Source organism: Manis pentadactyla, chromosome 2, assembly GCF_030020395.1.
Source record: "Manis pentadactyla isolate mManPen7 chromosome 2, mManPen7.hap1, whole genome shotgun sequence".
NCBI classification, from domain to species: domain Eukaryota; kingdom Metazoa; phylum Chordata; class Mammalia; order Pholidota; family Manidae; genus Manis; species Manis pentadactyla.
Window position 1 is genome coordinate 99,840,441 of NC_080020.1, and position 14,909 is coordinate 99,855,349.

At 37.6% G+C, this 14,909-nt stretch overlaps 2 protein-coding genes across 2 annotated transcripts in view; one reads left to right on the forward strand and one right to left on the reverse strand.

Annotated features, from left to right (window-relative positions):
* The window catches only part of LOC118919885 (60S ribosomal protein L37a-like), a 64,890-nt gene that overhangs the window by 34,843 nt on the left and 15,138 nt on the right, over window positions 1-14,909 (forward strand). The gene's annotated exons all lie outside the window — the stretch shown is intronic.
* Window positions 1-14,909, reverse strand: part of DDX4 (DEAD-box helicase 4) — a 100,843-nt gene that overhangs the window by 1,948 nt on the left and 83,986 nt on the right. The window contains exon 20 of the mRNA XM_057495138.1: window positions 263-362. Within this exon, the coding sequence (XP_057351121.1) occupies window positions 263-362 (100 nt within the window). The remainder of the gene's footprint in view (window positions 1-262; window positions 363-14,909) is intronic.

Genomic DNA, 14,909 nt, shown 5'->3' on the forward strand with positions numbered 1-14,909 from the left:
TGAGGACAAGAGGGTGTTAAATTAAGTGAGATCTGCTGAGAAGGTATCACTCCTCATAATGAGTCTAAGAACTTGCCCCCATCCGTTCCCACCATTTAGTTCTTACAGAAACTTAAAATGAAGATGAAGAGCAAGTTTAGATCTTGAAACTTCTGAACCCTAATCCTAGGATTATGTCATATTAGTTATATATACTGATGCTTTTTAACAAATGACAAATAGAAGTCACCTGCCTACTAGGAAATCATATCAATCTACTTACCCATGAATACTTGTTGTTGATATTTGCTCTTGACAAAGATAAGTGGCAATAAAATCTGCTTTTTTCTTAGTTTCAACAAAAACCATGGTTCTTTCATCACCTACAAGACAATGAAACAATGATTAACACTCAAACTACAAAATCAGGAAATGGATAAAAAGGTGGGGGGCCACTCAGTAGGAAACAAGCTCATCTATCACTGTACTCCCAGCACTCTGACCCAGCCTGTTAGCTAATAGGAACTCAACTATTTCCTGAATGAATGAAAGATAAAAAGACAAGGACTGTCCTCCTACTTTAGGGACAAAAAATTAACTTGCCCTTTATCTTCCCCAGCCCACATCAGAAAGAAGAGACTTAGGTAAGGATAAATGATATCTACCTGCCAGCTCTTAGTGATTCCAAATTCTTCTCAGGCCCTTTATTTCCCTCTCTATAAACAAATGCCTTTGTTTACCTCCCAAGATAAGCCAATCTTTCATGCTTTTATTGCCCAAGGTAGTTATAATACTGACATTCAAACAGGGCTGATAAACCCTACAATATTCCATGTTCCAACATTATTTTTTATTTCAAAAACCCCTTTATCCCCAAAGTATCTCATATATAAAGAAAATGAAATAACTGGTCTTAACACATCAAAGAACATTTATTTGTTAGCTTAGTATTTAATTAATAGAAATTCAAGCATAAGTCAGAGATTTTTCTGCACAAGAAATTTCCCTATAAAATGTTAGAGACAGCTACTATAAAGCCACAGTAATCAAGACAATGTGGTACAAGCACAAGAACAGACCCACAGACCAATAGAACAGAATAGAGAGCCCAGATATAAACACAAGCATATATGGTCAATTAATATACGATAAAGGAGCCATGGATATACAATGGGGAAATGCATGGGAGAATATATTTGTAAATGACATATCCAACAATGGGTTAACATCCAAAATATATAATGAACTCACATGCCTCAACACCCAAAAAAGCAAATACCCTATTAAAAAATGTACGCAGGATATGAACAGACACTTCTCCAAAGAAGAAATTCAGATGGCCAACAGGCATATGAAAAGATGCTCCACATTGCTAATTTATCAGGGAAATGCAAATTAAAACCACAATGAGATGTCACCTCACACCAGTTAGGATGGCCAACATAGAAAAGATTAGGCGACAGAAAGACATAGAAAACAACAAATGCTGGTGAGGATAGAGAAACAGGAACCCTCCTACACTGCTGTTAGGAATGTAAGCTAGTTAACCATTGTGGAAAGCAATATGGAGGTTCCTCAAAAAAATAAAAATTGAAATACCATTTGACCCAGGAATTCCACTCCTAGGAATTTACCCAAAGAAAACAACTTCTCTGATTCAAAAAGACATATGCACCCCTATGTTTACCTCAGCACTATTTGCAATAGCCAAGATATGGAAGGAACTTAATTGTCCATAAGTAGATGAATGGATAAAGAAGAGGTGGTACATATACACAATGGAATATTATTCAGCCATAAGAAAGAAACAAATCCTACCATTTGCAACAACATGGATGGAGCTAGAGGGTATTATGCTCAGTGAAATAAGTCAGGCAGAGAAAGACAAGTACCAAATGATTTCCCTCATTTGTGGAGTATAACAGCGAAGCAAAACTGAAGGAACAAAATTGCAGCAGACTCACAGACTCCAAGAAGGGACTAATGGTTACCAAAGGGGAGGGGTGGGGAAGGGAGGGTGGGGAGGGAGGGAGAAGGGGATTGTGGGGTATTATGATTGGTGCACATGGTGTGTGTGTGGTCACAGGGAAGACAGCGTAGCTCAGAGATGACAAATAGGGACTCTGGCATCTTACTACACTGATGGACAGTGACTGCAATGGGGTATGGGGGGTGGGACTCGATAATAAGGGTGAATCTAATAACCACATTGTTTTTCTTGTGAAACCTTCATAAGAGTGTATATCAATGATACCTTAGTAAATAAATAAATAAATAAATAAATAAATAAAATGTTAAGAGAGGGAAGATTGTAATTTATGTAACGAAGACTGTATTACTGTTCATAATCCCTCTCCCCCAAGTCTCTATCAGCTGGCTTCATTTATTTAACAAATATTTAGTCAGTCACTATTCTAGGTGTTAGAAATTACAGCAATAAAACAAAGCCCCTGCTCTCATCCTGGGGGAGACAAACAGGTATTATGCATTAAGTCTAAAAAGGGGGAAAAAACAACATGATAGAGGTCCCCAAGAAGGTTATTTAAATACAACTTCTCTAATTAGATGACATAAGACATGAATAAAACAAGAGTGAGCTACTCATTTATCTGAGGAAAGGGCAGAGGGAAGAACAAATATAAAGGCTCTGAGTCAGATGTGTGTTTGGTGTTCTCAAAAAACCCCAAAAGAGAACAAAACAAAAAAGAGGCTTTCATGTGGCCTCTACATTCCTGGCAGTACAAAGAATGTAGATTTTTTTACATTCTACAGCAAGTAAAAAGGCCATGAGGCAGAAGTGTGCCCGGTAAGTGTGAAGAATAGTTATGAGCAAAGTCTGGCTGGAGTAGGGTGAGCATGGGAGGGCAGTAGGAAATGAAGATAGAGAGGTAATGAAAGCCGTATCATGTAGGGCTCTGAAGGCCAATGAAAGAACTTCATTACTTTGAGAAGCCACTGGGTTTTGAGCAAAGAAATGAAAAAGATCTGATCTTTTTTTTTATAACTGAGCAGCTAATGGATTCTGAGTATATTTTGATGGTAGAACCAAGATGATTTTGCTAAGAGATCAGATGTGCAGTTAGAAAGAAATCAAGGATAACTTCATGATTTTGTGTCTGAGCTACTGGAGAAATGGAACTAACATGAACTGAGATAGGATTGCAAGAAAGAAAAGCTTAGAGGTGATATTTAATTAAGTCTCAGATATCTATTAGGAAACCAGTCAGAGAAATCAAAAGGACCTCTGATTCCTGCAGTAATGAGTTAAATTTTTGAGACACAGTCATTTATTAATGATTTTCTTTATCAAAAATTATCTTGCAACCTTTTGGAGGTCATTCAAAAAGATTCCCAATGCCAAAATTGATCTGCTAGAATCAGATACATAACCCTATGAGCAGCTTAAGCCCTGATCTCATCTTGGTTCCCACTGTGAAGCCAAGTGGCAATAAAAATTTAACTCTGCTGACTCTACTTTTTTTCTTCTCTACTGATTTTGAATTTGTTGTAGTTTAGACAGTAATCTATACTCCACTGGTCGTAGCAATAATTGAAAAGAAGTTTTATGATTTGGAGATCTCTGTAAATGGATTAATGAATTATAATTATCCATAAGAAATGATAGAGAATCCACTTTGTTAGTCTTTGTCTATTAATCCATGGTGAACTAAATCAATTAAGAATCTAAAAAGAATTCTAGCTTTGGTAGCTGGATTGTATTTGTTTATATTTCTGTGCTCAATCTTGACCTGTGGCTGAAATGATATAACTGAAGCTATAAACTATGTGTCTGTAATTCAGAGAGCTTTATCACTATGTATAATCATGATGTTAATAGCCTGTGAAAGTATTAACAACATAAGTTATAAAATCTCTTAAAGCCCCTTAAAATAAAGTCTCTTAAATTAAAGGTCTCAAATTAATTCTGATTGGTTTACAGAAATAATATAAATAATATAAAGAGATAAACAATCCTAAAATTCCCAGAAAATAAATTGGATTTCTAATACTTTAACTGTATTAAACTTAAAAAAAATTTTTTTCTACAGTAAGTAAACCAGAAACATTTAATATTCCAAGTTCACATAACAAAAATCTTTGGTAAACACAAGACTAAGTCAATAACTTTGGTTTTATAAAACACCCATGTCTTTTCTTGATGTAACAGTGCTAAGTATAATACATTTATTTTACTCAGGTATGTTTTTCTTAATCTATAGAGGTTTGCCACACAAACTAATATTCTCCATAATGTTTAAGAATTTGAAAACATAAGTCTGTGTTCAACTAAATTGATTCATTATTCAACAGTATTTGTATTTTGCATAATGTCATCCTGATAATTTCCAAGGTCCTTAGATACCTTAAAAACAGCAGACAATATTGAATATGTTACTAGATATAGGATAAAATTCTCAAACATTAATCATTAAACCTAAGATTATGTCCTTTTGCTTATTTTTCACAAGCAATATCTTTAAGTCATGTAAAAAAATGTTCATTTTCCATGTTAACACTTAGACTTTTACATATCAACAAAGTGTGAAAAGATCTAGGTGCTATAGACAATAGTACAAAAAGTTCATGAGCTCTGGTAGTCAGCTACATTGCTCACATATGACATCTCTCAATTGTCCATTCCTACCTCCAGCTTTCACTATGAAATAGAAGTTACTATGGTTAAAAGTTACAATTAACATGTGACTAACATAAGAGACTATATTAGGAGTAAGTGATATTGACAGAGCAATGTAAACTGTATATGCTTTGGTTTTTCAAGGAAAAAAAGAATATATTACCCTAAAGTGATGGCTCTCAAAATTTTGGTCCGTGGCCCATTAAACTCTAAAAATTGACAATACTAAATACTTCCAAACTCATTCTATGAGGCCAGGATCACTCTAATACCAAAACCAGACAAAGATACCACAAAAAGAGAAAATTACAGACCAATATCCCTGATGAACATAGATGCAAAAATACTCAAAAGAGTATTAGCAAACTGAATTCAAAAATACATCAAAAAGATCATCCACCATGATCAATGAGGATCTATTCCAGGGATGCAAGGATGGTACAATATTTGAAAATCCATCAACATCATAAACCACATCAACAAAAAGAAGGACAAAAATCACATGATCATCTCCATAGATGCTGAAAAAGCATTCGACAAAATTCAACATCCATTCATGATAAAAACTCTCAACAAAATGGGTATACAGGGCAACTACCTTAACATAATAAAGGCCATATGTTTCAAACCCACAGCCAACATCATACTTAACAGCGAGCAGCTGAAGGCTTTTCCTTTAAGATCGGGAACAAGGATGCCCACTCTCCCCACTTTTATTCAACATAGTTCTGGAGATCCTAACCTCCAGAAATAAGTCAGGCAGAAGAAGACAAGTACCAAATAATTTCAATCATTTGCGGAGTGTAACAACAGAGCAAAAACTGAAGGAACAAAACAGCAGCAGACTTGGACTCCAAGAATGGACTAGCAGTACAAAAGAGCAGGGGTGGGGAAGGGTGGGTAGGGGACAGAGGGAGAAGGGATTGAGGGGTATTATGAATAGTACACAAGGTATGGGGGTTCACAGAGAAGACAGTGTAGCACAGAGAAAACAAGTAGTGACTCTGTGGCATCTTACTACACTGATGGACAATGACTTCAGTTGGGTATGGGAGGACTTGATATGGGTGAATGTAGTAACCACAATGTTTTTCATGTGAAACCTTCATAAGAGTGTATATCAATGATACCTTAATAAAAACAACTGACAATCCCAAAGAGTTTCAATTATGTGAAAGATTTTTAGTTATGTATTGATACTTACCATAATAAAACTTAAAACCAAGATAAATTTAAATACTTATTAGTATGTATCATATGTTAAAAAAGTAATTCCTAGTTTAATTATGAAAACTGTTTTACCTCAGAGACCCTTGCAGAGGACATTAGGGACTCTGGGGAAGACTTTTTTCCTAAAGTGTCAGTCTGCTCCAGAATATTAAAAAAACACAGTATAGGACAAAATTGTAACTGAATTTTATTTGTGTTGATTTATAATACATGAGTCTTAAAAGAAGCTATGAAATGTATTAAAATGTTGGAGAAATTCAAATTGGATGGAACTACTTTTTGATGTACTATTTAATGTCTTTACTTGAAAGGTTATTCTTTCTCTTCCTTGTAATCAAACTCCATAGCAGAGTTTCTGTTGGCTTTATTATGACTGATTATTTTTTAAAAAGTGCCATATTTATGAAAGAGCTATGGATTTTTACAATCATGTTGCCTTGTATATTTATTTTTAATTTTTATTAAGGTATCATTGATATACAGTATTATGAAGGTTTCACATGAGCAACATTGTGGTTTCTACAATCCCTATTGTCAAGTAACCACTACATACCCCATTATAGTCACTGTCCATCAGCATAGTAAGATACTATAGAGTCACTACTTGTCTTCTCTGTGCTATAATGCCTTCCCCGTGCCCCCCCTTAATACCCTTCTTCCTCCCTTCCCACACACTCTCCACAACCCCTTTCCCATTGGTAACCACTAGTTCAATCGTGGGTTCCGTGAGACTGCCACTGTTTTGTTCCTTCAGTTTTGCTCTGTTGTTATACTCCACAAATGAGTGAAGTCATTTGGTACTTGTCTTTGTCCGCTTGCCTTATTTCACTGAGCATAATACCCTCTAGCTCCATCCATATTGTTGCAAACGGTAGGATTTGTTTTCATCTTGTGGCTGAATAATATTCCATTGTGTATATGTAGCATCTCTTCTTTATCCATTCATCTACTGATGGAAACTTAGGTTGCTTGCATGCCTTGACTATTATAAATAGTGCAGCAATAAAATAGAGGTACATATGTCTTTCTGAATCTGTGTTCTTGTTTTCTTAGGGTAAATTCCTAGGAGTGGAATTCCTGGGTCAAATGGTATTTCTATTTTTAGTGTTTTGAGGAACCTCCATATTGCTTTCCACAATGGTTGAACTAATTTACATTCCCACCAGAAGTGTAGGAGGGTTCCCCTTTCTCCGCATCCTTGCCAGCATTTCTTGTTCCAAGTCTTTTCTATGTTGGCCATCCTAACTGGTGTGAGGTGATATCTCATTGTGGTTTTAATTTGCATTTCCCTGATAATTAGCAATGTGGAGCATCTTTTCATGTGCCCGTTGGCCATCTGAATTTCTTCTTTGGAGAAGTGTCTGTTCAGATCCTCTGCCCATTTTTTAATCAGATTGTTAGCTTTTTGTTTGTTGAGGTGCTTGAGCTCTTTATATATTTTGGATGTCAACCCATTATTGGATATGTCACTTATGAATATATTCTCCCATACTGTAGAACGCCTGTTTGTTCTAGTGATGGTGTCCTTTGCTGTACAGAAGCTTTATATTTTGATATAATCCCACTTGTTCATTTTTGTTTGTTTCCCTTGCCTGAGGAGATATGTTCATGAAAAAGATGCTCATATTTATATTCAAGAGAGTTATGCCTATGTTTTCTTCTAAGAGTTTCATGGTTTCCTGAATTATATTCAGGTCACTGAACCATTTCAAGTTTACTTTTGGTTATAGAGTTAGACAGTAATCCAATTTCATTCTCTAACATGTAGCTGTCCAGTTTTGCCAACACCAGTTGTTGAAGAGGCTGTCATTACCCCATTGTATGTCCATGGCTCCTCTATCATGTATTAATTGACCATATATGCTTGAGTTTATATCTGGGCTTTCTATTCTGTTACATTGATCTATGGGTCTGTTCTTGTGCCAGTACCAAATTGTCTTGATTACTGTGGCTTTTTAGTAGAGCTTGAAGTTGGGGAGTGTAATCCCCCTGGCTTTATTCTTCCTTCTAAGGATTGCTTTGGCTATTCAGGATCTTTTGTTGGTTCCATATGAATTTCAAAACTGTTTATTCTAGTTTGTTAAAGAATGCTGTTGGCATTTTGATAGGGATTGCATTAAGTCCTAAATTGCTTTAGGCAGGATGGCCATTTTGACAATATTAATTCTTCTACCCATGAGCATGGGATGTATTTCCATTTATTAGTGTCCTCTTTAATTTCTCTCAAGAGTGTCTTGTAGTTTTCAGGGTATAAATCTTTTACTTCCTTGATTAGGTTTATTCCTAGAGATTTTATTCTTTTTGATGCAATTGTGAGAGGAATTGTTTTCCTGATTTCTCTTTCTGCTAGTTCATTGTTAGTGTGTAGGAATGCAACAGATTTCTGTGTATTAGTTTTGCATCCTGCAACTTTGCTGAATTCAGGTATTAGATCTAGTAGTTTTGGAGTGGATTCTTTAGGGTTTTTTTTATATACAATATCATATCATCTGCAAACAGTGGCAGTTTAACTTGTTCCTTGCCAATATGGATGTCTTTTATTTCTTTGTGTTGTCTGATTGCTGTGGCTATAACCTCCAGTAATATGTCGAATAAAAGTGGGGAGAGTGGGCATCCTTGTCTTGTTCCATCTTAGAGGAAAAGTTTTCAGTGTTTCACTGTTAAGTATGACATTGGCTGTGGGTCTGTCATATATGGCCTATATTATGTTGAGAGGTACTTGCCCTGTATACCCATTTTGTTGAGAGTTTTTATCATGAATGGATGTTGAATTTTGTCAAATGATTTTTCAGCATCTATGGAGATGATCATGTGATTTTTGTCCTTTTTGTTGATGTAGTGGAAGATGTTGATGGATTTTTGAATATTGTACCATCCATTCTTTCATCACTGGAATAGATCCTCATTGATCATGGTGGATGATCTTTTTGATGTATTTTTTAATTCGATTTGCTAATATTTTGTTGAGTATTTTTGCATCTATGTTCATCAGGGATATTGGTCTATAATTTTCTTTTTTTGTGGTCTCTCTCTGGTTTTGCTGTTAGAGTGATCCTGGCGTCATTGAATGAGTTTGGAAGTATTCCCTCCTCTTCTTTTTTTTGGAAAACTTTAAGGAGAATAGGTATTATGTCTTCTCTAAATGCTGATAAAATTCAGCAGTGAATCCATCTGGTCCAAGAGTTTTGTTCTTGGGTAGTTTTTTGATTACTGATTTGATTTCGTTGCTGATAACTGCTCTGTTAAAATTTTCTATTTCTTCCTGGGTCAGTCTTGGAAGGTTGTATTTTACTAGAAAGTTGTCCATTTCTTCTAGGTCATCCAGTTTGTTAGCATTTGGATTTTCATAGTATTCTCTAATAATTCTTTGTATTTCTTTGGTGTCCATTGTGATTTTTCCTTTTTCATTTTCGATGGTGTTCATGTGTGTAGATTCTCTTTTTTCTTAATAAGTCTGGCTAGGGGTTTATCTATCTTGTTTATTTTCTTGAAGAACCAGCTCCTGCTTTCATCAGTTCTTTCTATTGTTTTATTCTTCTCGATTTTATTTACTTTTGCTCTAATCTTTATTATGTCCATCCTTCTACTGACTTTGGGCCTCATTTGTTCTTCGTTTTCTGGTTTTGTTAATTGTGAGTTTAGACTGTTCATTTGGGATTGTTCTTCTTTCCTGAGGTAGGCCTGGATTGCTACATACTTCTCTCTTAGAACTGCCTTTGCTACATCTCACAGAAGTTGGGGCATTGTGCTGTTGTTTTCATTTGTCTCCATATATTGCTTAATCTGTTTAAATTTGGTCATAATCCATTGATTATTTAGGAGCATGTTGTTAAGCCTCCATGTGTTTGTGAGCCTTTTTGTTTGTACAATTTATTTCTACTTTTATACCCTTGTGATTTGAGAAGTTGGTTGGTACAATTTCCATCTTTTTAAATTTACTGAGGTTCTTTTTGTAGCCTAGTATGTGGTCTATTCTGGAAAATATTCCATGTGCACTTGAAAAGAATGTGTATCCTACTGCTTTTGGGTGGAGAGTTCTGAGATGTCTGTTAGGTCCATCTGTTCTAATGTGTTGCTCAATGCCTGTCTCCTTATTTTCTGTGTGGTTATCTGTCCTTTGGAGTGAGTGGAGTGTTAAAGTCTCCTAGAATGAATGCATTGCATTCTATTTCCCCTTTTAATTCTGTTAGTATTTGTTTCACATATGTAGGTGCTCCTGTGTTGGATGCATAGATATTTATAATCGTTATCTCCTCTTGTTGGATTGACCCCTTTATCATTATGTAATATGCTTCTTTGTCTCTTGTGACTTACTTTGTTTTGAAGTCTATTTTGTCTGATACAAGTACTGCAACACCTGCTTTTTTCTCCCTATTAGTTTCATGAAATATCTTTTTTCCAACCCTTCACTTTTTGTCTGTGTATGACTCTGGGTTTGAAGTGACTCTCTTGTAAACAGCCTACAGATGGGTCTTGTTTTTTTTATCTATTCAGTGATTCTATGTCTTTTGATTGGTGCGTTCAGACCACTTACATTTAGGGTGATTATCGATAGGTATGTACTTTTTGCCATTGCAGGCTTTAAATTCATGGTTACCAAAGGTTCAAGGGTAACTTCCTTATTATCTAAGAGTGTAACTTAACTCACTTACTATGCCATTACAAACACAGTCTAAAGGTTCTTTTTTTCCCCCTCCATTCTTTATATATTAGGTATCATACTCTGTACTCTTTGTCTATCCCTTTTTATTACCTCTGGTGACAGCTATTTAACCTAGGAACACTTCCATCTATAGCAGTCCCTTCAAAATACACTGTAGAGATGGTTTGTGGGAAGTAAATTCTCTCAGATTTTGCTTATCTGGAGATTGTTTAATCCCTCCTTTAAATTTAAATGATAATCTTGCTGGATAATGTATTTGGTTGGAGGCCCTTCTGCTTCATTGCATTAAATATATCATGCCACTCCCTTCAGGCCTGTAAGGTTTCTGCTGAGAAGTCTGATGATAGCCTGATGGGTTTTCCTTTGTATGTGATCTTATTTCACTCTCTGGCTGCTTTTAATAATCTGTCCTTATCCTTGATCTTTGCCATTTTAATTATTATGTCTTGCTGTTGTCTTCCTTGGGTCCCTTGTGTTGGGAGATCTGTGCACCTCTATGGCCTAAGAGACTATCTCCTTCCCCAGATTAGGGAAGTTTTCAGAAATTACCTACTCAAAGACACTTTCTATTTTTCTCTCTCTTCTTCTTCTGGTACCCCTATAATATGAATATTGTTCCGTTTGGATTGGTCACATAGTTCTCTCAGTATTCTTTCATTCTTAGAGATGCTTTATTCTCTCTGTGCCTCAGCTTCTTTGTATTCTTGTTCTCTAATTCTATTTCATTTACCATCTCCTCCACTTTATCTAATCTGCTTTTAATACCCTCCATTGTGTTCTTCAACGACTGGATCACCATCCTAAATTCGTTCCTGAGATCTTGAATACTTTTCTGTACCTCCAACAGCATGTTAATGAATTTTATTTTGAAATATCTTTCAGGAGGATTCATGAGGTCAATTTCATTTGAATCTTTCTCAGGTGTATTCATAATTTCGCTTTGAAACAGGTTTCTTTGACGTGTCATAATTTGTCTGTGGTGCCCTCTACTGCCCAGAAGCTGTACTCTCTGGAGCTGATCAGCCTCTGGAGCAATGTCGGGGGTCGCAGGGGTGCGGTGTTGGTGCCTGGGGGGAGGAAAGAGCTGTTTCCTGCTTCCCGGCTGCTATGCCTGTCTCCACTGCCAGTACCAGTGGGCCGAACACACAGGTGTAAGCCTCTATGCTTTGTGCTGGTAGCTGCTGTAGGTGGGGCTTCCCTCTGGCTGACCTGACGCCAGGGCAGGGGTTGCCCGTTTGCAAGCCTGAGCCAGGTGCAGGTTATCCAGAAGGAAGACACAGCAGGCTGCTTGTCATGGTGAGGGGCCTTGGAGCTGCGTAGCCAGCCAGGGGGATGGAGTGCTTGAAGATCATTTAAGCTCCCAACCTGCTGAGCAGAGTGCACCTGGACAATTTTGTCTACCTGTCCTTTCTCCTGAGTAGTAAGCTCTGTGCAATCCTTGCCCCTTTAGCAGCCCTCTCGCTTTCAGGAAGTCTCTCAGACTGCCCACCCAGAGCAGCCAGATGTGAATCCCTGTTTTCCACAAGCAGCTGGAATCACTGTCTCTCCAGGTATTCTGCCTTTCTTAGCTTTCCAACCCCACTAAATCAGCAGAGCACCATGCAATGTAGCTTCATGCTCCCAGAGCAGATCTCCAGGGCTAGGTGTTCAGCAGTCCCAGGCCTCCACTCCCTACCTGCTCTGTTTCTCTTCCTTCCGCCGGTGAGCTGGGATGGGGTAAGGACTTGGGCCCCACTGGGTTACGGCTTTGGTACGTTACTCTGTTCCATGAGGTCTGCTCTTCTCTACAGGTATATGCAGTCTGGTGCAGCTTTCTTTACTGTTCTCTTTCAGGATTAATTGTATTAATTGCATTTTTGTATTATATGTGGTTTTTGGAGGAGGTCTCTGTGTTACCACTCATGCTGCCACCTTTTTCACAAGGGTCCAAGTCTTGCTTTTTTATCTATTCTGTCACTCCATGTCTTTTGATTGGTGCGTTCAGACAATTTACATTTAGGGTGATTATTGATAGATATGTACTTTTTGCCATTGCAGGCTGGATTTGTGGTTACCAAAGGTTCAAGGGCAGCTTATTTATTATCTAAAGCCTAACTTAACTTGCTTATTACACTACTGTAAACACAGTCTGAAGATTTGTTTTTCCTTTATTTTTCTTCCTCCTCCACTCTTTATATGGTAGGTGTCATATTGTGTATCCGTTGACTGACTTTTTGGGTAGCTGATTTAATTTTGCATTTGATTAGCAATTAATTGGTCTACTTCCTTTACTGTGGTCTTATTTTCTCTAGTGACAGCTATTTAGGCTTAGGAGCACATATAGAGCAGTCCCTTTAAAATACACTGTAGAGATGATTTGTGGGAGGTAAATTCCCTCAACTTTTGCTTATCTGGGAATTGTTTAATCCCTCCTTAAAATTTAAATGATAATCTTGCTGGATACAGTATTCTTGGTTCGAGGTCCTTCTGTTTCATTGCATTGAATATATCATGCCATTCTCTTCTGGCCTGTAAGGTTTCTGCTGAGAAGTGTGACGATAGCCTGATGGGTCTTCCTTTGTATGTCATGTTATTTCACTCTCTGGCTGCTTTTAAAAGTCTGTCCTTATCCTTGATCTTTGCCATTTTAATTATTATATGTCTTGGTGTTGTCTTCCTTGGGTCCCTTGTGTTGGGAGATCTATTGCCTGAGAGACTATTTCCTTCCCCAGATTGGGGAAGTTTTCAGCAATTAGTTCTTCAAAGACACTTTCTATCCCTTTTTATCTCTCTTCTTTAGATACCCCTATAATGCAAATATTGTCCTGTTTGGCTTGGTCACACAGTTCTCTTAATATTTTCATTCCTGGAGATCCTTTTTTCTCTCTCTTCCTCTGCTTCTTTGTATTCCTGTTCTCTAATTTCTATTCCATTTACCATGTCCTCTACCTCATCTAATCTGCTTTTAAATCCCTCCATTGTATGTTTCATTTAAGCTACTTTATTTTTCAACGTGTCTATCTCTGTCTTGAATTCATTCCTTAGATCTTGAATATTTTTCTGTAGCTCCATTAGCATGCTTGTGACTTTTATTTTGAATTCTTTTTCAGGAAGATTAGTTATTTCAGTTTCACTGAGTTCTCTTTCTGGTGTTTGAGGGGGTTTGGATTGAACAAGGTTCTTCTGCCCTTTCATAATCCTTGAGCGATGGCAGGGGTCACAGGTAAGCAGTGCCATTGACTACCCAAAGGAGAGAGCTCTTTGCTGCTTCCCAGCCACAAGGCCTGCTTCTGCTGTCAAGGTCAATGAGTCACACACAGGAAATAGCCTCTGTGTTAAGCCCCTAAGGTGCATAGGCAGGGCTGCCCTCCAGCCGGCGTGGCACAATGGTGGGGGCTGCAGGTTTGCACACAGGTGCTGGAAGGGAGGAAGGAGCAGCAGGCTGCTTAATGCAGTGCGTGTCCTTGGGGCTGCGTTGCCAGTCAGGTGCATGGAGTGCCTGCAGCTCCTGAAAGTTTCCAACCTGCTGGGTTGAGTGTGCCAGGATGATTTTGTACACCTGTTCCTTCTCCTGAGCAGTAAGCTCTATGTAATCCTTGCCCCTTCAGCAGCCCTCTCACTGTTGGGAAGTCTTTCAAAGCTCCCTCCTTTCTTTTGTCCCAGAGCAGCTGGCTGTGGGAACCTGTTCTCCACATGCAGCTGGAATCTCAGTCTCTGACTTTACTTTTCAACTCCTCTAATCTCCAGAGCACCGTGCAATGTATTTGTGCTCTCAGAGTAGATCTCCAGGGCTGGGTATTTAGAAGTTCTGGGCTTCTACTCCATCCCCACTCTGTTTCTCTTCCTCCTGCCAGTGAACCTCAGTGAGGGAGTGGTCAGGTCTCACTGGGCTGTGGCTTTGTTACTTTATCCTTTTCTGTGAGATGTTCTCTTTTCCCAGACGTAGACTGGCTGGTGCAATCTTATTTCTGGATCCTTATTTTTGGTTCCTCTGTATTTTCATATTATATGTGGTTTGGGGAGGAGATTTCTGCCTCACTTCTCATGCTGCCATCTTTTTTCCAACTATCTACATTTATTTTTAAATGTTCTCTTGTCACGTCAGTTAAACTGGTAACCAACTATTGTTTCTCATTCACCAATGATCCTACACTAATCAAATGTTCCAACTCTCCCCTGACAGCTCTTGGTTTTGCCCTTTTAAAATCAGGTTATACATTTAGAAAAAGAAATCCATATAAACTACCTTTGAGATTTTCCAGAGAACCCCAAGAAAATACAAAATTTTTTTACTTCATTTTATAAAACAAAAGAGGGCCTTTTTAAAAGTAATTAGGTTTAACATGTTACTATTTTTAAGAATTGTGTGCTAAGAATTGTCAAATCAGGAGAGACATTAAGTTTTCCCTAGGTTCAAATGCA